Genomic DNA, 23,955 nt, shown 5'->3' with positions numbered 1-23,955 from the left:
AAGTTTTGGTCCATTTGCATATTGGAGTTAATTGTCCAATTACAGCTTTAGACCATGAAATTCCATCATTCTTGGTTTTCTCTCTCCAGCCCATGTTGTTTGCACTCTTGGGGCTGAGATTTGGATCCAAAACGGCCACAAAAAAGGACAACAGCTCACGGGGTCTCACATTTTTATAACTTCTGGTCAATTAGCACATTGGAGCTAATTGTCTAATTACAGCTTTAGGTTATGCAGTCTCATCCTTCTTGTTTTTCTCTCTCCAGCCCACGTTGTTTGTGCTCTTGGGGGTGAGATTTGGATCATTTGTGCTTGGTCCCCAGCTGGAGCAGGAATTGTTTTGTCTCCCTGCTCTGTGCAGAGAGCTCAGCATCCCCTGAGATGAAACCCAGACCCACACACTGAAGCAGCACAGAACCTGAAAAATAGAAAAGCCAAAACCTGAGGCACCCCCAGCACCAGCTGGAAAGGAGCTGGGAGCAGCATCAGCACCTGAGCCCCGCCCCTGGGGGTTTCCCAAATCAATCGCTGCAGGAAAACCCTCCCCAAACGCCCCAGTGCTGAAACATCCCTGGCAGAGGCATCTTCCAGCCTCTGACGTGGCCCTGAGGTGCTCCAGCCATGACTCCCACACCTCCGGGCAGGTTCCCGGGAAGCTGCAGGTGAGCCAGGGAGCCCGGGGGTGAAAAATGCGTATTTTATCATTGGCTTGTGGCAAATATTCCAGTGAATGTTATGTGTGTTGTGTTAGGGAGTTGTGCTGTGTTAATTTCTGTTAGTAGTGTGTTAAACATAGTTTGAGGTTAGAACACAATGTTAAAATAGAAACTGTGCTGTGTAAGATACTTTTTTAAAAGAGAGGACTCACAGCGAGACAGCAGCCACAGGACACCTGAATCCTTCGAGAAAGAGAATTTATTGCTCCATTATCAGAAGAAATGAACTTCTTCCTGCCTCGAAGGCGCTGTCAGGATTCAGAGGAAGAAGCTGACACTGCCCAGCCAGAATCCTGTGTTTGAATGGAATTTATGCATCATGGATGAGGTGCATGAATATGCAACAGGCTGTTGCTTTTAAGGGTTAATCCTCTGTTAACGTGGGTCCTTTTTGGGGCTTATTTTGCCCAGAAAGAGGTTCCCGGACCATCCATCACCCTTTGCTTTTATTGTCTCATATTGTCCTAAATCCTAATTGTCAAAATTATCATTACTCTAATTGTATTACTATTTTTATAACCATTTTATTACTATTAAACTTTTAAAATTCTAAAAACGAGTGATCAGCATTTTTCACACCAGGGGTCTGCGCCCCTCTCTGTGGGCTCTACCAGAAATATCCCAATATCCCCAAACCCCCAAATATATTCCCAATATCCCAATATAACCCAAAAGTGTGAAAAGGATTATAGAGAGTAGTGTAGGTGTGTCACTTGGTGAGAAATTGAGGGTTTGGGATTTTTCCTAGCTCAGAGTAAAAATTTGCTCGGTTGGCAAACATTTCACCTAGAACTCAGTTGTGTCAAGTTTGATAAATGAAGATCTAACAATTTAAATTTTATTTAGCAGAAAAATCCAAGTAAATTCTTTTATGAAAATGAATTAAAAAAGTATATCCCTTCCATTTACATTTCTTCTTTTGATTGTAAAAATATGCGGTGGGAATAGCTCAGAGTAAAAATTTGCTCAGTTGGCAAATATTTCACCTAGAACTCAGTTGCGTCAAGTTTGATAAATGAAGATCTAACAATTTAAATTGTATTTAGCAGAAAAACCCAAATAAGTTCTTTTGTGAAAATGCTCCAGCTCCTTCTGAGTGAAACATTTAAAATTTTGCTCAGAAATACGCTCATTCTTAACATTTTCCTGAAGATCTAACAATTTCAATTGTATTTAGCAGAAAAACCCCAATAAGGAAAATGCCTCAGCTCCTTCTGAGTCAAACATTTAAAATTTGGCTCAGAAACATTTTCCTGAGGAAATTTCCTGAGCTGGGAGCAGATCTCAGCCCGGGAAGGGCTCCAGAGCGGGGAGCGGAGCCTCAGGAGCGGGTCCTGGAGCCACCTCACCCCAGGACCGGGTACCTGGGCCAGGTGGGCTCCCTGCAGGATCCTGGAGCCACCTCACCCCAGGACCGGGTACCTGGGCCAGGTGCGCTCCCTGCAGGATCCCGGAGCCACTTCCCCACAGGACAGGACCGGGTACCTGGGCCAGGTGCGCTCCCTGCAGGATCCCAGAGCCACATCCCCACAGGACAGGACCGGGTACCTGGGCCAGGTGCGCCCCCCACAGGATCCTAGAGCCGCCTCCCCCAGCACAGCACAGGGTACCTGGGCCAGGTGTGCTCCCTGCAGGATCCTGGAGCAGCACAGGGTACCTGGGCCAGGTGCACTCCCCGCAGGATCCTGGAGCAGCACAGGGTACCTGGGCCAGGTGCGCTCCCTGCAGGATCCCAGAGCCACCTCCCCCCAGCCCAGGGTACCTGGGCCAGGTGTGCTCCCTGCAGGATCCTGGAGCAGCACAGGGTACCTGGGCCAGGTGTGCTCCCTGCAGGATCCTGGAGCCACATCCCCCCAGCCCACGGTACCTGGGCCAGGTGCGCTCCCTGCAGGATCCCAGAGCCACATCCCCCCAGCCCAGGGTACCTGGGCCAGGTGCGCTCCCCGCAGCCGAGCCCCGGTGAGTCAGAGGGAGAAGCTCTCCGGGAGCCGATCAGCCGGTCTGGGCAGCGCCCACGCCGGCAGGAATGCGCTCCCGGAGCAGGACAGACGGACAGGCAGGGCCAGGGCATGCAGCCCCTCCTGCCCCCGGAACGGCACCGAGCCACGTGGGACACGGGCACACCTGGGTGAGGGCAGCTTTCCTGTGTCACCTGTGTCACCTGGGCCAGGCACTGAGCCACATGGCACATGGGCACACCTGGGTGTGAGCAGCTTTCCTGTGTCACCTGTGTCACCTGTGTCACCTGTGTCCCCCCTGGCAGGCACTGAGCCACACGGGACATGGGCACACCTGGGTGTGAGCAGCTTTCTGTGTGTCACCTGGGTCACCTGTGTCACCTGTGTCACCTGTGTCTCCTGGGGCAGGCACTGAGCCACACAGGACACGGGCACACTGGAGTGTGAGCAGCTTTCCTGTGTCACCTGTGTCACCTGTGTCACCTGTGTCCCCCGGAGCAGGCACCAAGCCACGTGGGACACAGGCACACCTGAGTGTGAGCAGCTTTCCTGTGTCACCTGTGTCACCTGTGTCCCATGGGCCAGGTACCAAGCCAGGCGGGACACGGGCACACCTGGGTGTGAGCAGCTTTCCGTGTGTCACCTGTGTCCCCACGCACAGGGAGCCACCCATGCCCCGCACATGCATTGTCCTGCGTTGTCCTTTGTGCCCAGGCTCACAGGAGAGTCACAGGAGAGTCACAGCAGGGACCTGCCCAGGGTCACACACAGGGTCACACACACGGGTCACACAGTGACACACAGGGTCACGCAGTGACACACAGGGACCTACACAGGGTCACAGCAGGGACCTGACCAGGGTCACACACAGGGTCACACACAGGGTCACAAACACACACAGGGTCACAAACACACACAGGGTCACACACAAGGTCACACAGTGACACACAGGGACCTACAAAGGGTCACAGCAGGCACCTGGACGGAGGGTCACAGCAGAGCCACAGTCACACACAGGGTCACACAGTGACACACAGGGTCACAAACACACACAGGGTCACACAGTCACACACAGGGTCACACAGTGACATACAGGGTCACACAGTGACACACAAGGTCACACAGTCACACACAGGGTCACAAACACACACAGGGTCACACAGTGACACACAGGGTCACACAGTCACACACAGGGTCACGCAGTCACACGCAGGGTCACAAACACACACAGGGTCACACAGTCACACACAGGGTCACACAGTCACACGCAGGGTCACAAACACACCCAGGGTCACACAGTCGCACACAGGGTCACACAAACACACCCAGGGTCACACAGTCGCACACAGGGTCACACAGTCACACTCAGGGTCACAAACACACACAGGGTCACACAGTCACACACAGGGTCACACAGTCACACACAGGGTCACAAACACACACAGGGTCACAAACACACGCAGGGGTCACACAGGTCCTTGTTCCAGGCACGTGGAATCAAAGGAGCCCACAGGGGCAGCCACACCCCCTGAGGCACAGACACCTGTGAAGGTTGACAGGAGCAAAGACACTGAATGTCATGAATGTCCCCATGCACACCCATGGCCAGCGCTGTCTCCTCTGTCACCCAGCCATGGCCAGCACTGTCCCTGCTCTGTCACCCAGCCATGGCCAGCACTGTCCCTGCTCTGTCACCGAGCCATGGCCAGCACTGTTCCTGCTCTGTCACCCAGCCATGGCCAGCACTGTCCCTGCTCTGTCACCCAGGCACAGCCAGCACTGTCCCCTCTGTCACCAAGCCATGACCAGCACTGTCCCCTCTGTCACCCAGGCACAGCCAGCACTGTCCCCTCTGTCACCGAGCCATGGCCACACTGTCCCTGCTCTGTCAGGCACAGCCAGCACTGTCCCGGCTGTCACCCAGCCATGGCCAGCACTGTCCCGTCCGTCAGGCACAGCCAGCACTGTCCCTGCTCTGTCACCCAGCCATGGCCAGCACTGTCCCTGCTCTGTCACCCAGGCATGGCCAGCACTGTCCCTGCTCTGTCACCCAGGCACGGCCAGCACTGTCCCCTCTGTCACCCAGGCATGGCCAGCACTGTCCCTGCTCTGTCACCCAGGCACGGCCAGCACTGTCCCCTCTGTCACCCAGGCACAGCCAGCACTGTCCCTGCTCCGTCAGGCACAGCCAGCGCTGTCCCCTCTGTCACCCAGGCACGGCCAGCACTGTCACCTCTGTCACCCAGGCACAGCCAGCACTGTCCCTGCTCTGTCACCCAGGCACGGCCAGCACTGTCCCTGCTCTGTCACCCAGCCATAGCCAGCACTGTCCCCTCTGTCGCCCAGCCATGGCCAGCACTGTCCCTGCTCTGTCACCCAGGTACGGCCAGCACTGTCCCCTCTGTCACCCAGGCAGTGTCTGTGGGAATCTCTAAAATCAGAGGGGTTTGGGGAAGCTGCACAAGGCAGCCTCGGGGACAGCACAGCTGTGATCAGAGGTGAGCGGTCACCATGAGATTGGTCAGCAGATGGAACTGGCAGTGGGATCCATCCTGCATTGGACTGGAACATTTGGGCCAAAGAACTTCCCAGAGCAGTGTCTGAACCCCAAGAATTAGAAATCCTGGGTCCTTTAAAAATAGAGTTTTGCTGTTCATTCACAGCTAATGATTGGCGATCCTCCAAAGTACAACGTTACTCCCCATTATTTTGCATACAGAAATGCAAGTTTTCGGTGTCATCACTCGAACAGTTGGGATGTGCTTCCCGAGGCTGACCATGACAATTGTCCAAAGGACATTGGTTCATTTGTGGAGATGGGGCTTGGCAGGGCATCCCACCACGCCCTGAAGGAAGGTGGCCCGTGTGGCCCTGGAACGCTCCCTGGGACAGCAGCTACTGCTAAAGCAGGCATGGAGGAGCCGAGGGGGGCTCCGTGGCCAGTCCCGGCCCGTGTTCCAGCCCAGGGCAGGGCCACCCGGGGCAGGGCAGGGCCTCCCTGCCGTCCCCATGGGCGGAGGAGGGCAGGATTTAAATCGGGCACCTGCGCCTCTGCTCACCTGGCTGGGAGCCGGCGGGAGGAGGAGGAGGAGGAGGAGGAGGAGGAAGATCGGAGCCTGCCGGCCGTCCAGCCGCTCTGGAGACACGGCCAGGAGGTAGGACAGAGCCCACCTGGGCGTCACCGAGGGGACCTGCCCGGGGAGCGGGGACCTCGCCCCGATCCCAAACTCCCGCTCGGCAGGGGCTGCTGAAACTCCCGGGATTGGTGAGCAGGAGATCTCCCTCCCGGCAGAACCTGGTCCTTTTTGGGAAGGGACAAAGCGACCGAGTGGCAGCGGGGCTGGCTGGAGCTGCTGCTCTGCGTGACGCGTTTTGTGTCGCCGGTGCTTCAGCAGAGCTGGGATGCGGGAGGGAAACAAAGGGAGCGGTGGGACCGAGCCAGGGCTGCGGCTGGAGCGGTGGGAATCGCTGGATGCAGGGTCCAGAGCAGTGGGAATCACGGGATCCAGGGCTGGAGCAGTGGGAATCACTGGATGCAGGGTCCAGAGCAATGGGAATCACTGGGATCCAGGGCTGGAGCAGTGGAGATCACTGGGATCCAGGGCTGGAGCAGTGGGAGTCACTGGGATCCAGGGTCCAGAGCAATGGGAATCACTGGAACCAGGGCTGGAGCAGTGGGAATCACTGGGATCCAGGGCTGGAGCACTGGGGATCTGCTGGGATCCAGGGCTGGAGCGCTGGGGATCACTGGGATCCAGGATCCAGAGCAATGGGAATCGCTGGGATCCAGGGCTGGAGCAGTGGGAATTCGCCAGGAGCCCGGCAAGGAGCGGGTGCTGGGCTGTACTGGGGGCACTGGTGTGGTTTCCCTCCCAGTGTCAGTGCTGTACTGGGGGCACTGGTGTGATTTCCCTCCCCGGTATGGGCTGTACTGGGGGCACTGGTGTGGTTTCTGTCCCTGGTGCTGTACTGGGGGCACTGGTGTGATTTCCCTCCCGGACCCCGGGCAGGGCTGGGGACCCCCTTTTTACGGGGCCACCCCAGCTGGCTCCGGCTATGAAACCGCTCCCACCGGAGCCTCCTGGCCGAGCCAGCCCCGGGAGCTGCGTGTGCAGCCCAGCCCCGGCCCCGCAGGCTGATTAGAGAGCTGCTAATGAGAGCTGCTAATGACAGGCTGCGGTTGGGAAACGGGCTGGCGGTGCAGGGTGTTCACACGACAGCCCTGGCCTACAAAGGTGTCCCGGCTCCAGGGGGAACCACTGGGATCCAGGGCTGGAGCAGTGGGAATCACTGGATCTGGGGCTGGAGCAGTGGGAATCACTGGGATCCAGGGCTGGAGCACTGGGAATCACTGGGATCCAGGGCTGGAGTGGTGGGAATCACTGGATCTGGGGCTGGAGCAGTGGGAACCACTGGATGCAGGGCTGGAGCAGTGGGAATCGCTGGATCCAGGGCTGGAGCAGTGGGAATCACTGGGATCCAGGGCTGGAGCAGTGGGGATCACTGGGATCCAGGGCTGGAGCACTGGGAATCGCTGGATCCAGGGTTGGAGCAGTGGGAATCACTGGGATCCAGGGCTGGAGCAGTGGGAATCGCTGGATCCAGGGGATGGAGCAGTGGGAATCACGGCCACCCCTCTCTAGTTGCCACTGCCACCCCGGCAGGTGGCACAGCCAGCCCGTCACCTCCCCTGCACCCCCGGAGCCGCGCAGGGAGGGACAGGAGTGGGACAGAGCCACGGCAGGGGGGGACAGGAGTGGGACAGATCCATGGGCAGGGAGGGACAGGAGTGGGACAGGGACACGGGCAGGGGGGGACAGGAGTGGGACAGGGACACGGGTAGGGAGAGACAGGAGTGGGACAGGGACACGGGTAGGGAGGGACAGGAGTGGGACAGAGCCAGGGCAGGGAGAGACAGGAGTGGGACAGAGCCAGGGCAGGGAGGGACAGGAGTGGGACAGAGCCACGGGCAGGGAGGGACAGGAGTGGGACAGAGCCACGGCAGGGAGGGACAGGAGTGGGACAGAGCCACGGCAGGGAGGGACAGGAGTGGGACAGAGCCACGGGCAGGGAGGGACAGGAGTGGGACAGAGCCATGGGCAGGGAGGGACAGGAGTGGGACAGGGCCATGGGCAGGGAGGGACAGGAGTGGGACAGAGCCACGGCAGGGAGGGACAGGAGTGGGACAGAGCCACGGGCAGGGAGGGACAGGAGTGGGACAGAACCACGGCAGGGGGGGACAGGAGTGGGACAGAACCACGGCAGGGGGGGACAGGAGTGGGACAGAGCCACGGGCAGGGTCCCCGCAGAGCAGGGGCCGGGCTGTGGGTGAATCTCAGCCCCACCGCGGGGCCTCCGCCCCAGCATCCATCCGGGACTGCGCTGGATCAAAGCGGTGACTCAGAGGCTTCCCCGGTGCTCTGTAAACAGGCAGGGACCGGAGCTGTGACCCTGATAACGAGTCTGACGTGTCGTTAGTGTCAGCCAGAGGAGTTCACGGGACATGGGTGTTCCCCGGGTGATCCTCTGGGTTTCGATTCTGCTGCTTTTACGAGACTGTGGCCTCATCGCTGCTGCACGGCGCTGCAGATGCTGAAAGGTTGTTTTGCAGGGGACCAGGTGACAACGTGAGACATCCTGGGAGTGGGTGGCATCCCTGCCTGTGGCAGGGGCTGGAACCAGATGGGATTTAAGGTCTGTTCCCACCCAGATTAACCTGGGATTCCATGATGCGTCTGCGATTGCTCAAATTAAGTTACATTAAATAACACACAGAGCCCGGTTCTGCAGGACGGGAGGGTGGCAGGACGGGGTTTGGGGTCTCTGCCCGCCCAGTGGCCTTGGAAAAAGCAGAGACTCAGAGAACCCAGAGCCAGGGGAAAGCTCTCCCTCAGCTCCCGCTGCTGCCCCTGGCTCTGAACAGCCACTCATCCATCCCTGAAATTATTCCCGTGCCCTGCGGAGTGCCAGGGCGCTGTGGGATCACACAGGAGCATCCACACTCACAGCCGGGCTGTCCCCTGCGTCCCACCAGGGTCATGGCCAGCCTGCGACCAGCACGGGGCCAGCCAGGGCAGGAAATGACCGGGAGCACCAGCCAGCAGCTCTCTGGGGCTGTGCCATCAGCTCAGGAGCCACTGCTGCCTCTTGGCGCGCCCTGAGCTCGGGAGGAGACCCCCGGTGAAACCTGGCTGTCCCTGGCAGCCCCGGGGAGCAGGGAGGGAGCCATGCCCGGAACAGAGGCCAGACTGGGTTCAATAGAGCAGGCATTTATTAAAGGGCCTTCAAAGGACACGCCTTGGGCCGTGCAAGAGCCCAGCCGTGGCTACACCCCAGGTGGATGATGGGTCATGGCTTTTCACACTTTTATAAGTTTGGGTTCGTTTGCATATTGGGGCTAATTGTCCAATTACAGCTGCAATTACAGGTTATGCAGCCACATCCTCCCAGGTTGCTCTCCCCAATTCACTTTTGTTTGCACTTTTTGGGCTTGAGGCTGCGGTGATGTCCTTGGTTCTGGGGCTGGAAAAGGATTGTTCTGTGTGGCTGAGCTGTGAGGAGACCTTGCTGACACTTTGTGTGGAGTTCAGAGTTACTAATGCAGAGTCTGGAAAATAGGAAAGCTAAAACTCAGCTCAAGGAAAACATGAGAATTAAGACTCAGCTCAAGGAAAATAGGAGAGTTAAAACTCAACTCAAGGAAAATAGGAGAGCTAAAACTCAACTCAAGGAAAATAGGAGAGCTAAAACTCAACTCAAGGAAAATAGGAGAGTTAAAACTCAACTCAAGGAAAATAGGAGAGTTAAAACTCAACTCAAGGAAAATAGGAGAGTTGAAACTCAGCTCAAGGAAAATATGAGAGCTAAAAGTCAACTCAAGGAAAATTAGAAAGCTAAAACTCAACTGAAGGAAAATATGAGAGTTAAAACTCAAGGAAAATATGAGAGTTAAAACTCAACTCAAGGAAAATAGGAGAGTTAAAACTCAACTCAAGGAAAATTAGAAAGCTAAAACTCAAGGGAAGGAAAACATGAGAGTTAAAACTCAACTCAAGGAAAATATGAGAGTTAAAACTCAACTCAAGGAAAATAAGAGAGTTAAAACTCAACTCAAGGAATAAAACTCAACTCAAGGAAAATAGGAGAGTCAAAACTCAACGCAAGGTCCTGAACTGTGCTGGCACCAGCCCAAAACCAAGGGGTGGTCGTGTCCCCCAGGAAGAGGAGAGGAGAGGGGCTGAGGGCGCAGGTCTGGGGCTCTGAGGGAGCAGGGGGGTCCCTGGGGGGCTGCAGGGTGTCCCTGGTGCTGCGGGGTGATTCTCTGTGTGCCGTGTGTCTGTCACCAACGCCGTGTGTCTGTCACCAACCCCTGCCCTGCCCTCAGAGCTCCCTGCCCACCCCAGCCGCACCCTGGACTGCTCTGAGGGAGCAGCAAAGGCTCAGATGCCCCTCCCTGCTTCTCCCTGTGGTCACCTCCAGGGAGAGGCTTCCCCCACCCCGAGCCCCCCCCAAAAATTGCTCTGGTCCCAGCTGTGCTCCCGTGTTCCAATTTGGGGAGGGGGCGACGTGAATTTGGGGATCCCAGAAAAGCCAGAGGGACACCCCAAGCCCCCTCTGATCCTCCTGGGGACCCCAAAATCCCCCCCAAGCCCTTCCCCACCTGCAGGGACCCCCTCCCAATAAACCCTGCTGGTCCCCAACATTGCCAGGGGTTCAAATTTGGGGAGGGGGACACAGGAAATTTGGGGATCCCCAGCCAAGTCAGAGGAACCCTCACACTCCCCAAGGATCCCTCTGGTCCTCCTGGGGACCCCAAAATCTCCCCCAAGCCCTTCCCCACCTGCAGGGACCCCCTCCCAATAAACCCTGCTGGTCCCCAACATTGCCAGGGGTTCAAATTTGGGGAGGGGGACAGAGGAAATTTGGGGATCCCCAGCCAAGTCAAAGGGACCCTCGCATTCCCTCTGCCCTCCTCTCGGCTGCGGGGACCCCACTGTGAAAACCACGCAGGGATTTGTGTCTTACCAGGGGCTCTGTCTGTTCCTCGTGATTTATTAAGAATTATGGATATTGATCCGGTTCCGATATCGAACAGTGCGGGACAAAAACTGTCTGGCAGTTTAGAGTTAGAAAGTGTGAGTTTACTGAGGGATAGCTCCCAAATACACACTGCAATTTACAGGTGATTACAGAGCCCTTTTATCCTTACTAGCATTGAATACCCAAAATACAAATGCATATTCATAACTTTGGTACATCCCATTCCCCTCTTCATATGGTAATTACTTCAAAGGCTAAAGTAATTTGTTCATTAAGCATGCGTGGTTTGTCCCTTGAAATGGGTCGGTGGTCTCGTTCATGGGGAGGGGTCCCAAAAGGAGGAAGTAAATGAAGTCTTCCTCGTTCTGACCTTTCTGCCTTTTCAATGCAAATGTGACAAATGAATCCTTGGTAGAACTCCCATTCCCCATCTTCAGTTGGTTTCAGGACAGAGGAGGCCACAATTGTCTGATGTTCCTAAAAGCCATTTATCAGTCTCTGTATTCTTCATTATTAACCCAGCTAACCAAACATTGTGTTGACAATCAATTATTAGTTAATTACCAACTCTTAACTTCATCGGCCTACCCATTTATTTCAATTAACTCCAATAAAACTTACCTCTAAAATCTCAGCTCCTCTAAATTCCTTAAAGTTTATGTCTCACTCCCTCCTCAGACCCTCCCAGCACCCCGCAGGAGCAGGATTGAGAGGAAGATGAGGAACATGAGTGGACGCTCCCAGAACAGCGAGCAGAGCAGCCCAGGGAGCGCTCACCTGTGCCCAGGTGAGCACAGAGAGACGGGCGGGGACGGCAGCAGCTTCATCGCCGGAGTCTTCCTCCAGGCCAAGGGGAAGAAGCTGAGCATCCACGAGGCCATGGTGAGGGGGCTGCTGAGCCCGGGCACGGCGCTGGTGCTGCTGGAGGCGCAGGCGGCCTCGGGGCTGCTCACAGACCCCGGCAGCGCCGCGCGGCTCTCGGTGGCAGAGGCGCTGGCTCGGGGGCTCGTGAGCCACGACTTCTACGAGAAGCTGCTGTCGGCCGAGGGAGCCGTGACGGGGTACACGGAGCCCTACACGGGCCGCAGGATCTCCCTGTTCCAGGCCATGCAGAAAGGGCTCATCGTCAGGGACCACGGCATCCGCCTGCTGCAGGCCCAGATCGCCACCGGCGGCATCATCGACCCCGTGCACAGCCACCGCCTGCCCGTGGAGGTGGCCTACAAGCGTGGCTACTTTGACCAGGAGATGAGCCAGATCCTGTCCGACCCCGAGAATCAAACCAGGACTTGCTTCGACCCCAACACGCATGAGAACCTGACCTACCTGCAGCTGCTGCGCCGCTGCGTGCCCGACCCGGACACGGGGCTGCTGATGCTGCAGCTGATGGACAAGGGCTCCGCGCTCCACCAGCTGAGCGAGGATGCCCGCAGAGCCCTGCAGGCCGCCCGCACCACGCTGGCTGTGGGGCTCTTCCAGGGCCAGAGCGTCACCGTCTGGGAGCTCCTCTTCTCCCGCTACGTCCCTGAGCACCGGAGAGAGGAGCTGCTGAGGAGATACAAGGCAGGGGCAGTGAGCATTGCAGAGATGATCGACGTCCTCACCGTCACCGTCACGGCGGCAGAAAGGGACAATGGGGCTCTGGGCTCATCCACAGCCAAGCCCAACAGCGAGGCGAGCGCGTCACCTCCAGCTCAGGACACGCAGGCCCAGGAGCAGCAGCTGAGGAAGTCCCTCAAGTCCATGACGGTCCATGTCACTGCTGGGGAGTTCCGGGGGCAGAAGGTTTCCGTGCTGGACCTGCTCTTCTCCAGATACATCCCTCAGGGGAGGCGACAGGAGCTGCTGGAGCTGTACAGGGCAGGGATACTGAGCACAGAGCAGGTGGGCGCCGTGGTCACCACCATGGTGAACCGGGCGGAGGCCGCAAACGCCGCGCGGTTGGCGAAGGCCAGGGGCACACACAGGGCAGAGGCAGCGGCACGGGAGGATGGAGAGGATTGCTCAGAACACCTGGATGAGGCCCTGAGGTCCACCACCGTCAGTGTGCCTGCTGGAGAGCTGCAGGGACAGCAGGTGTCTCTGTGGGACCTGATCTTCTCTGATTACATCCCCGAGGAGAAGAGGGAGGAGCTGCTGGAGCTGTACCACGAAAGGTTATTAACTCTGGAGCACATGACAACTGTTGTCAGCACTCTGATTAGGAAAAAAGAATCTGCAGGCAGGAAATTGCACATTACAGTCAAGAGTTCCAGCAGGGACCCCGTGACAGCAGCAGGAGAGGAAGGTGATGACAAACACCGCAAAGAGGAGCCCTGGAAAACAACCCTGAAAACCACAATGGTCCACGTGGAGGCTGCGGAGTTCCGGGGCCGCGAGGTCTCGCTGTGGGACCTGCTGCACTCCCACTACATCCCCGAGGAGAACAGGAGGGAGCTGCTGGAGCTCTATGAGGCAGGAGAGCTCAGCCTGGAGCAGGTGAGGACCGTTGTCACCACCATTGTCACCAGGATGGCAGCAGCAGAGAGAGCAGGGCCCGTGAGTGGTCCCAGGGCAGAGCCAGTGGCCACAGAGGCTGAACCCACACCCCTGGACGGGGATAGAACCTGGGAGGAGACCCTGAAGGCCACCAGAGCTGAGGTGTCCGTGGGGGAGTTCCAGGGTGGAGAGACCTCCCTGTGGGACCTGCTCTTCTCTGACCACATCCCAGAGGAGAAGCGTCAGGAGCTGCTGGAGCTGTACCGTGGGGGGACCCTGCCCTTGGAGCAGTTAATCCTTGTTGTCACCACTCTCATCAAGAAAAAGGAATCTGCAGGCAGGAAATTGCACATTACAGTCAAGAGTTCCAACAAGGATCCTGAGGCAGCAGCAGGAGAGGAACGTGATGAGAAACCCCCCAAAGAGGAGCCCTGGAAAACAACCCTGAAAACCACAATGGTCCACGTGGAGGCTGCGGAGTTCCGGGGCCGCGAGGTCTCACTGTGGGACCTGCTGCACTCCCGCTACATCCCCGAGGAGAACAGGAGGGAGCTGCTGGAGCTCTACGAGGCAGGAGAGCTGAGCCTGGAGCAGGTGAGGACCGTTGTCACCACCATTGTCACCAGGATGGCAGCAGCAGAGAGAGCAGAGCCCGTGAGTGGTCCCAGGGCAGAGGCGGTAGCTGCAGAGGCTGAACCCACACCCCTGGACGGGGATAGAACCTGGGAGGAGACCCTGAAGGCCACCAGAGCCGAGGTGTCAGTGGGGGAGTTCCAGGGTGGAGAGACCTCCCTGTGGGACCTGCTCTTCTCCGACCACATCCCCGAGGAGAAGCGTCAGGAGCTGCTGGAGCTGTACCATGGGGGGACCCTGCCCTTGGAGCAGTTAATCCTTGTTGTCACCACTCTCATCAAGAAAAAGGAATCTGCAGGCAGGAGATTTGACATTTCAGTCAAGAGTTCCAACAAGGACCCCGAGAAAGCAGCAGGAGAGGAAAGTGACCACCATCCCAAGGAGGAGCCCTGGAAAACAACCCTGAAAACCACAATGGTCCACGTGGAGGCTGCGGAGTTCCAAGGCCACGAGGTCTCACTGTGGGATCTGCTGCACTCCCGCTACATCCCCGAGGAGAACAGGAGGGAGCTGCTGGAGCTCTACGAGGCAGGAGAGCTGAGCCTGGAGCAGGTGAGGACCGTTGTCACCACCATTGTCACCAGGATGGCAGCAGCAGAGAGAGCAGAGCCCGTGAGTGGTTCCAGGGCAGAGCCGGTGGCCACAGAGGCTGAACCCACAGCCGTGGATGGGGATGGGGCCTGGGAGGAGACCCTGAAGGCCACCAGAGCTGAGGTGTCAGTGGGAGAGTTCCAAGGTAGGCAGGTGTCCCTGTGGGACCTGCTCTTCTCTGACCACATCCCCGAGGAGAAGCGTCAGGAGCTGCTGGAGCTGTACCGTGGGGGGACCCTGCCCATCCAGGAGCTGCTCAGCACCACCAGCAGCCTGGCCAGCGACAGCCTGGAGCAGCACCTCAGGGCCCTCCCCGCTCACACCATGGACCTGCTGCGCTCCGAGGGCTCCTACATCACCTGTGACCCGTCCCAGCAGCGCCAGGTGTCCGTGTGGGAGCTGCTCTCCTCCAAGCAGGTCTCCGAGTACAAGCGGGAGGCGTGCCTGGACACCTACCCCTCGGGAGGGCTGACGGTGAACAGGATCACCATCACCACCACCGTCACCACCGGGCCCCGGCTGGAGCAGAGCCGCCCCCGGCACCACTGACGGGGATCCCAGCACAGCAGGGTCTGGGGCACCCGTGGGCCTTTGCTCCTTGGGTCCCTCCATGTGTCCCACCACTGACCGAGATCCCAGCACAGCAGGGTCTGGGGCACCCGTGGGCCTTTGCTCCTCATATCCCTCCATGTGTCCCACCACAGACGGGGATCCCAGCACAGCAGGGTCTGGGGCACCCGTGGGCCTTTGCTCCTTGGTGTGTCCGTGTGTCCCACCACTGACGGGGATCCCAGCACAGCAGAGTCCTGGGCACCCGTGGGCCTTTGCTCCTCAGTGTGTCCGTGTGTCCCACCACTGACCGAGATCCCAGCACAGCAGGGTCTGGGGCACCCGTGGGCCTTTGCTCCTTGGGTCCCTCCATGTGTCCCACCACAGACGGGGATCCCGGCACAGCAGGGTCTGGGGCACCCGTGGGCCTTTGCTCCTCAGTGTGTCCGTGTGTCCCACCACTGACTGAGATCCCAGCACAGCAGAGTCCAGTGCACCCGTGGGCCTTTGCTCCTTGGGTCCCTCCGTGTGTCCCACCACTGGCTGAGATATCCCAGCACAGCAGGGTCCTGGGCACCCGTGGGTCTTTGCTCCTCGGGTCCCTCCGCATGTCCCTGTGGTGACAAACCCGTGTGTGGGGCGGGCTGGGGCTCAGATAAACTCCTGCTGTCTCACCTGGATGTGCTGATGTGGGATGTGGGGTTCAGATAAACTCCTGCTGTCTCACCTGGCTCTGCTGATGTGGGATGTGGGGCTCAGATAAACTCCTGCTGTCTCACCTGGCTGTGCTGATGTGGGATGTGGGGCTCAGATAAACTCCTGCTGTCTCACCCCTGGCTGTGCTGAGATTTCTTTTTGCCTGGCAGAGCTTTCCCAGAAGGGCTCGGGGGGTGTCCGAGAGCCTTGGGACTGTGACCCCCATGTCACTGCCCCGGGGGTGGCACTGCAGCCCCCGTGTCACCGCTCTGAGGGTGGCACAGACAGTGGCACTGCGTGCCCCATGTTGCTGCTCTGAGGGTGGCACAGATGGTGACACTGCAGCCCCCAAGTCACTGCCCTGAGGGTGGCACTGCTGCCCTTGTGTCCCTGCCCCGAGAGTGACACAGACAGTGGCACTGCGGCCCCCCTGTCGCCACTCTGAGGGTGGCACAGATGGTGACACTGCAGACCCCGTGTCACTGCTCTGAGGATGGCACAGATGGTGACACTGCAGCCTCTGTGTTGCTCCCCCAAGGGTGGCACAGATGGTGGCACTGCCGCCCTCGTGTCACTGCCCTGAGGGTGGCACTGTGGTCCCCATGTCACTGCCCCGAGGGTGGCACTGCAGCCCCCGTGTCACTGCCCCGAGGGTGGCACTGCAGCCCCCATATCAGTGCCCCGAGGGTGGCACAGAAGGTGACATTGCAGCTCACGCGTCACTTCCCTGAGAGTGGCATTGCAGCTCACGTGTTGCCACTCCGAGGGTGGCACTGCTGCCCCCGTGTCACTGTTCTGAGGGTGACACTGCAGCCCCTGTGTCACTGCTCCAAGGGTGGCACTGCAGTCCCCGTGTCACTGCCCTGAGGGTGGCACTGTGGTCCCCATGTCACTGCCCCGAGGGTGGCACTGCAGCCCCCGTGTCACTGCCCCGAGGGTGGCACTGCAGCCCCCATATCAGTGCCCCGAGGGTGGCACAGAAGGTGACATTGCAGCTCACGCGTCACTTCCCTGAGAGTGGCATTGCAGCTCACGTGTTGCCACTCCGAGGGTGGCACTGCTGCCCCCGTGTCACTGTTCTGAGGGTGACACTGCAGCCCCTGTGTCACTGCTCCAAGGGTGGCACTGCAGTCCCCGTGTCACTGCCTTGAGGGTGGCACTGTGGTCCTCATGTCACTGCCCCGAGGGTGGCACTGCAGCCCCCGTGTCACTGCCCTGAGGGTGGCACTGCAACCCCCGTGTTGGTGACACAGACGGTGGCACTGCAGCCCCCATGTCACTGCTCTGAGGGTGGCACTGTGGTCTCCATGTCACTGCCCTGAGGGTGGCACAGACGGTGACACTGCAGCTCCTGTGTCGCTGCTTGAGGGTGGCACAGATGGTGGCACTGCAGCCCCCATGTCACTGCCCTGAGGGTGGCACTGCAGCCCCTGTGTCACTGCCCTGAGGGTGGCACTGCAGCCCCTGTGTCACTGCCCTGAGGGTGGCACTGTAGCCCCCGTGTCACCGCTCCAAGGGTGGCACTGTGTCCCCCATGTCACCGCCCCGAGGGTGGCACTGCAGGCCCCGTGTCACCGCCCGGAGGATGGCACTGCAGCCCCCGTGTCACTGCCCTGATGGTGGCATTGCAGCCCCCGTGTCACTGCCCTGAGGGTGACATTGCAGCCCCCGTGTCACCGCTCCTGGCTCGGACCGGGCACCGCCGGCACCGGGACACGCCGGGGGCTGCAGGATGGGGACGGGGGACCCGCAGCCAGGGCGGGGAGGGCTCTGCAGGGACCCGGTGCCACTGCAGCCTGCCCGGGGCTGGCACGGCTCGGATGGTTCCAGGGACCCGGTGCCACTGCAGCCCGGGGCTGGCACAGCTCCGGATGGCTCCGGATGGCTCCGGATGGCTCCGGGAACTCGGGCTGCGCTCCCACAGGAAGCGCTGCGTTTCCAAAAAAAGCGGCTGAAAGAAAACAGGAGGTTTTGAGAGCCGAGAGCTGGAGGAAAACAGGAGGTTGTGCGAGCCGAGAGCGGAATACATTTGCATAGTGAAGAGCTCGTTGTATAACGGGAGGGATGGAGCGGCTCCGAACGCTCCCGGGGACACAGGGAGGGTCGGGCAGGGACCCCATCCATGCAGGAATGTGGCACTGACCCCATCCCTGTGGGAATGTGGCACTGCAGGGACCCCATCCCTGCGGGAATGTGGCACTGACCCCATCCCTGACCCCATCCCAGCGGGAATGTGGCACTGACCCCATCCATGCGGGAATGTGGCACTGCAGGGACCCCATCCCTGCGGGAATGTGGCACTGACCCCATCCCTGCGGGAATGTGGCACTGCAGGGACCCCATCCCTGCGGGAATATGGCACTGACCCCATCCCTGACCCCATCCCTGTGGGAATGTGGCACTGACCCCATCCATACGGGAATATGGCACTGACCCCATCCCTGACTCCATCCCTGAGGGAATGTGGCACTGACCCCATCCCTGAGGGAATGTGGCACTGACCCCATCCCTGACCCCATCCCTGTGGGAATGTGGGACTGACCCCATCCCTGCAGGAATGTGGCACTGACCCCATCCCTGAGGGAATGTGGCACTGACCCCATCCCTGACCCCATCCCTCTGGGAATGTGGCACTGACCCCATCCCTGTGGGAATGTGGCACTGACCCCATCCCTGACCCCATCCCTCTGGGAATGTGGCACTGACCCCATCCCTGTGGGAATGTGGCACTGCAGGGACCCCATCCCTGCGGGAATGTGGCACTGACCCCATCCCTGACCCCATCCCAGCGGGAATGTGGCACTGACCCCATCCCTGCGAGAATGTGGCGCTGCAGGGACCCCATCCCTCTGGGAATGTGGCACTGACCCCATCCCTGACCCCATCCCTCTGGGAATGTGGCACTGACCCCATCCCTGCGGGAATGTGGCACTGACACCACCCCTCCTGGAATGTGGCACTGCAGGGCCCCCATCCCTGGGGAATGTGGCACCGCACCGAGCCCTGTCCCCGCTGGAATGTCACACGGCGCCCGGAAACGCCTTGGCTCGGTTGGACAAGAGTGGGGTGACAGGAAAAGCGCCAGGACGGGACCGGAGCTGCTGGAAAAGGAGCGGGAAAGCCGCAAATCCCAAAATGCGCCCGCGGGCGCGGTGGGACAGCAGAGGGAGCGCCCACAGCGGCTCCCCCTGCAGAGCGATCACAGAGTCACGGAGCCATGGAAGGGTTGGGTGGGAAGGGACACGAAAGCTCCTCCTGTCCCACCCCTGGGGACACCTCCCTCCATCCCAGGGTGATCCAAACCCCAGTGCCCAACCCGGCCCTGGGCACTGCCAGGGATCCAGGGGCAGCCCCAGCTGTGCCAGGGCCCCACACCCTCACAGGGAACAGCTCTGTCCGATACCCGACCTAATTCCTCTCTTTCAGCCCAAAACTGTCCCAGCTTTCCCCTGTCACCGCAGGCTCCTGTGGGATGTCCCTCTCGAGGGACACACAGGGGTCACACACCCTGGCAGTGAGCGTGGGATGTGGTGCCAGCCCTGCCCACGAGCCCACCCTGACACAGCCAAGAGGCCACCAGGGGCCACCAGGGCCCTCCCAGAGCCACCAGGAGCCACCAGGAGCCACCAGGGGCCACCAGGGGCCACCAGGGTCACCAGGAGCCACCAGGGCCCTCCCAGAGCCACCAGGGGCCACCAGGGGCCACCAGGGGACACCAGGAGCCACCAGGGCACTCCCAGAGCCACCAGGGGCCACCAGGGGCCACCAGGACACTCCCAGAGCCACCAGGGGCCACCAGGGCACTCCCAGAGCCACCAGGGGCCACCAGGGGCCACCAGGAGCCACCAGGGGCCACCAGGGGCCACCAGGGTCACCAGGAGCCACCAGGGCCCTCCCAGAGCCACCAGGGGCCACCAGGGGCCACCAGGGCACTCCCAGAGCCACCAGGGCACTCCCAGAGCCACCAGGGGCCACCAGGGCACTCCCAAAGCCACCAGGGCACTCCTGGGGCCACCAGGACGCTCCCAGGCCAGGCCTGGCCTCCTTTCCCAGCAGCCCCCAAGGTTCCCAGCCCATTTGCTGAGGTGCCAGCCCCTCCATCAGCCCGAGCAGATCCTGCCCTGGTGCTGCTGCTCCCTGATAAGGCTGCCCTGGGCGGGTTTATCTCCCTGCACATCTGTCCTGCAGCAGCTGCCCCTGCTCTGCTCCTCCCTCAGCTCTGCCTCTGCCCCTGCTCCACTGCCTGGCACTGCTGGGGCACACAGAGCCCGGCCTGGCATGGATGGGGCACACAGAGCCTGGCCTGGCATGGATGGGGCACACAGAGCCTGGCCTGGCACCCCCTGGGGCACACAGAGCCTGGCCTGGCATGGATGGGGCACACAGAGCCCGGCCTGGCACCTTCTGGGGCACACAGAGCCTGGCCTGGCACAGCTGGGGCACACAGAGCCTGGCCTGGCACCCCCTGGCATGGCTGGGGCACACAGAGCCCTGCCTGGCACCCCTTGGGGCACACAGAGCCCGGCCTGGCATGGATGGGGCACACAGAGCCCTGCCTGGCACAGCTGGGGCACACAGAGCCCTGCCTGGCACCCCCTGGCACGGCTGGGGCACACAGAGCCCTGCCTGGCATGGATGGGACACACAGAGCCCGGCCTGGCATGGATGGGGCACACAGAGCCTGGCCTGGCACCCCCTGGCATGGATGGGGCACACAGAGCCTGGCCTGGCATGGATGGGGTACACAGAGCCTGGCCTGGCATGGCTGGGGCACACAGAGCCTGGCCTGGCATGGATGGGGCACACAGAGCCCGGCCTGGCACAGCTGGGGCACACAGAGCCCTGCCTGGCATGGATGGGGCACACAGAGCCCGGCCTGGCATGGATGGGACACACAGAGCCCTGCCTGGCATGGATGGGGCACACAGAGCCCTGCCTGGCACCCCCTGGCATGGATGGGGCACACAGAGCCTGGCCTGGCATGGATGGGGCACACAGAGCCTGGCCTGGCACCTTCTGGGGCACACAGAGCCCGGCCTGGCATGGATGGGGCACACAGAGCCCTGCCTGGCATGGATGGGGCACACAGAGCCTGGCCTGGCACGGCTGGGGCACACAGAGCCTGGCCTGGCATGGATGGGGCACACAGAGCCCTGCCTGGCATGGATGGGGCACACAGGGCCTGGCCTGGCATGGATGGGGCACACAGAGCCCTGCCTGGCATGGATGGGGCACACAGGGCCTGGCCTGGCATGGATGGGGCACACAGAGCCTGGCCTGGCACCTTCTGGGGCACACAGAGCCTGGCCTGGCATGGATGGGGCACACAGAGCCTGGCCTGGCATGGCTGGGGCACACAGAGCCCGGCCTGGCACAGCTGGGGCACACAGAGCCCGGCCTGGCATGGATGGGGCACACAGAGCCCGGCCTGGCACCCCCTGGCACGGCTGGAGAAAGTTTCCTGGACTTCAAGATAGACTGGAATCCACAAAAATGTGACATATTTAGATTATAGAGAGTATAGATTATTATTGATAGAGTTTAAATATTTAGATTATAGAGAGTACAGATTATTATTGATAGAGTATAAATATTTAGAATTTAGAGAGTATAGACTGTTATTTATCAAGTATAAGTATTTAGATTATAGAGAGTACAGATCGTTATTTATAGAGTATAAATATTTAGATTATAGAGAGTATAGATTGTTATTTATAGAGTATAAATATTTAGATTATAGAGAGTACAGATCGTTATTTATAGAGTATAAATATTTAGATTATAGAGAGTATAGATTATTATTTATAGAGTATAAATATTTAGAATTTAGAGAGTATAGATTGTTATTTATCGAGTATAAATATTTAGAATTTAGAGAGTATAGATTATTATTTATCGAGTATAAATATTTAGATTATAGAGAGTATAGATTATTATTTATCGAGTATAAATATTTAGATTATAGAGAGTATAGATTGTTATTTATCAAGTATAAATATTTCGATTATAGAGAGTACAGATTATTATTGATAGAGTATAAATATTTAGATTATAGAGAGTACAGATCGTTATTTATAGAGGATAAATATTTAGATTATAGAGAGTATAGATTGTTATTTATCGAGTATAAATATTTAGATTATAGAGAATATAGATTATTATTTATCGAGTATAAATATTTAGATTATAGAGAATATAGATTGTTATTTATTGAGTATAAATATTTAGATTATAGAGTGTATAGATCATTATTTATAGAGTATAAATATTTGGATTATAGAGAGTATAGATTATTATTTATCGAGTGTAAATATTTAGATTATGGAGAATATAGATTATTATTTATAGAGTATAAATATTTAGATTATAGAGAGTATAGATTGTTATTTATCAAGTATAAATATTTCGATTATAGAGAGTATAGATTATTATTTTTCGAGTATAAATATTTAGATTATGGAGAATATAGATTATTATTTATAGAGTATAAATATTTAGATTATGGAGTATAGATTATTATTTATCAAGTATAAATATTTAGATTATAGAGAGTATAGATTGCTATTTATCGAGTATAAATATTTAGATTATAGAGAACATAGATTATAGAGAGCAGTGTGGGTGTGTCACTGGGTGAGAAATTGAGGGTTTGGGATTTTTAGTGAGTTGTGGATGGCAGCAAGATGGAGGGCACAGGGTGTCACCCTGGGTTTCTTCTCCATGCTGCTTCTTCCTCCTTCTCCATGGGTTTGGGTGGCATTTTGTAATTGGGCAGAAAAGCCCCCATTGGGATCATTTATTGGGTTAAAAGTGAAAACAATCCAGGTGCCAGTCCTTAATTGGACAGTTTAGTCCTAAAAGCCCCTGTAACAAGAGATGGTGGCCATTTTGTGCCCTGCTGCTGAACTCGCAGCAGTGGGACTGTTTTACCGATAGGAAATAAATAAACACCTGAGTGTGCAGGTGAATTATTGTGTCAGGTGCCTCCAATCCAGCCCCAGAGGGACCCACGGCTGGCTCTGGCACTCTGCTGGGCATGACTGTGCATTTGGGCTGTTCCCGATGGTGCCGTGACCTCCTGCAGCCCCAACGTCACCCGGGCCAGCTCTGGGCTCGCCTGCTATTTATTGACAGAGCCCTTGATAAAATATTCCATTTTTTCCCACGTGCTCCCTTGGAGCTCCCCTTCCAGCCAGGGGAGCAAAAATTTCCGTTTTGGCTTTGCTGCTGCTGGGATCTGGTTGTCCCAGCTTGCCCCGGTTTGTCCCAGCAGCACAAAGGGAGGGCTCAGCAGCGGAGCCCTGGTGGCTCCAGCACCTTTCCCCAGCCCCAGGGGTCACACTGGCCCCAGCTCTGTCTCTTGCCCCTCTCTCCAGGGAGGGTTTGACCTGGGAGATAAAAAGGAACAAACCAGGCCAGGTTATGAGGAGCCCTTGTCCGGTTTTCCGCTGGACTGGTTCCACGTCTTCCTCTTAACCAGAGCTCAGGAAGGTGTTAAAGGTGGTTGGGACAGGAGTTCCTGGGATGTGAGAGCCCAGACTCCCCCCTGTGTGAGCCAAGAGAGGCTCCTGCAGCCCAGAGTGCTCAGGCTGGGGGTCCCGGTGTCCTTCCTGCTCATCCTCCATAGGCGGGAGAGGTTCTGCCAAAAGGGTGACAGGGATTGTGCCCTCCTCCCCTCCCCAGAGCTGCCCATCCCACCCCATCCCATCCCATTATCCCATCCCATCCCATCCCATCCTATTATACCATCCCACCCCATCCCATCCCATTATCCCATCCCATTATCCCATCCCACCCCATCCCATTATCTCATCCCACCCCATCCCATCCCACCCCATCCCATCCCATTATCCCATCCCACCCCATCCCATCCTATTATACCATCCCACCCCATCCCATCCCATCCCACCCCATCCCATCCCATTATCCCATCCCATTATCCCATCCCATTATCCCATCCCATCCCACCCCATCCCATTATCTCATCCCACCCCATCCCATCCCACCCCACCCCATCCCATCCCATCCCATTATCCCATCCCACCCCATCCCATCCCATTATCCCATCCCACCCCATCCCATCCCATCGATCCCATCCCACCCCATCCCACCTCATCCCATTATCCCATCCCATCCCATCGATCCCACCCCATCCCATCCCATTGATCCCATCCCATTATCCCATTATCCCATTATCCCATTATCCCATACCATCCTATTATCCCACCCCATCCCATTGATCCCATCCCATCCCATCCCATTATCCCATCCCATCCCATTATCCCATTATCCCA

At 57.9% G+C, this 23,955-nt stretch overlaps 1 protein-coding gene across 1 annotated transcript; it reads left to right on the top strand.

Annotated features, from left to right (window-relative positions):
- The first annotated feature begins 5,586 nt into the window (after window positions 1–5,586).
- Window positions 5,587–15,425, top strand: LOC129124101 (epiplakin). Its single transcript, XM_077175938.1, has 2 exons — window positions 5,587–5,829; window positions 11,393–15,425. Exons 1-2 carry the CDS (start codon window positions 5,587–5,589, stop codon window positions 14,963–14,965), a joined length of 3,816 nt encoding a protein of 1,271 aa, XP_077032053.1. The 3' UTR covers window positions 14,966–15,425.
- The last annotated feature ends 8,530 nt before the right edge of the window (window positions 15,426–23,955 follow it).

The sequence above is a fragment of the Agelaius phoeniceus genome, chromosome 1, assembly GCF_051311805.1.
Source record: "Agelaius phoeniceus isolate bAgePho1 chromosome 1, bAgePho1.hap1, whole genome shotgun sequence".
NCBI classification, from domain to species: Eukaryota; Metazoa; Chordata; class Aves; order Passeriformes; family Icteridae; genus Agelaius; species Agelaius phoeniceus.
The sequence above is the reverse complement of the archived record's forward strand: the minus strand, read 5'-3'. Positions and strand labels throughout refer to the sequence as shown.

Excerpts from the sequence above, each read along its gene's own strand:
- LOC129124101 (XM_077175938.1), top strand. The coding sequence starts at position 5,587 with ATGGAGGAGCCGAGGGGGGCTCCGTGGCCAGTCCCGGCCCGTGTTCCA. Across the intron at positions 5,830-11,392 it reads TCTGGAGACACGGCCAGGAG|ACCCTCCCAGCACCCCGCAG; the intron begins GTAGGACAGAGC and ends CTCCCTCCTCAG.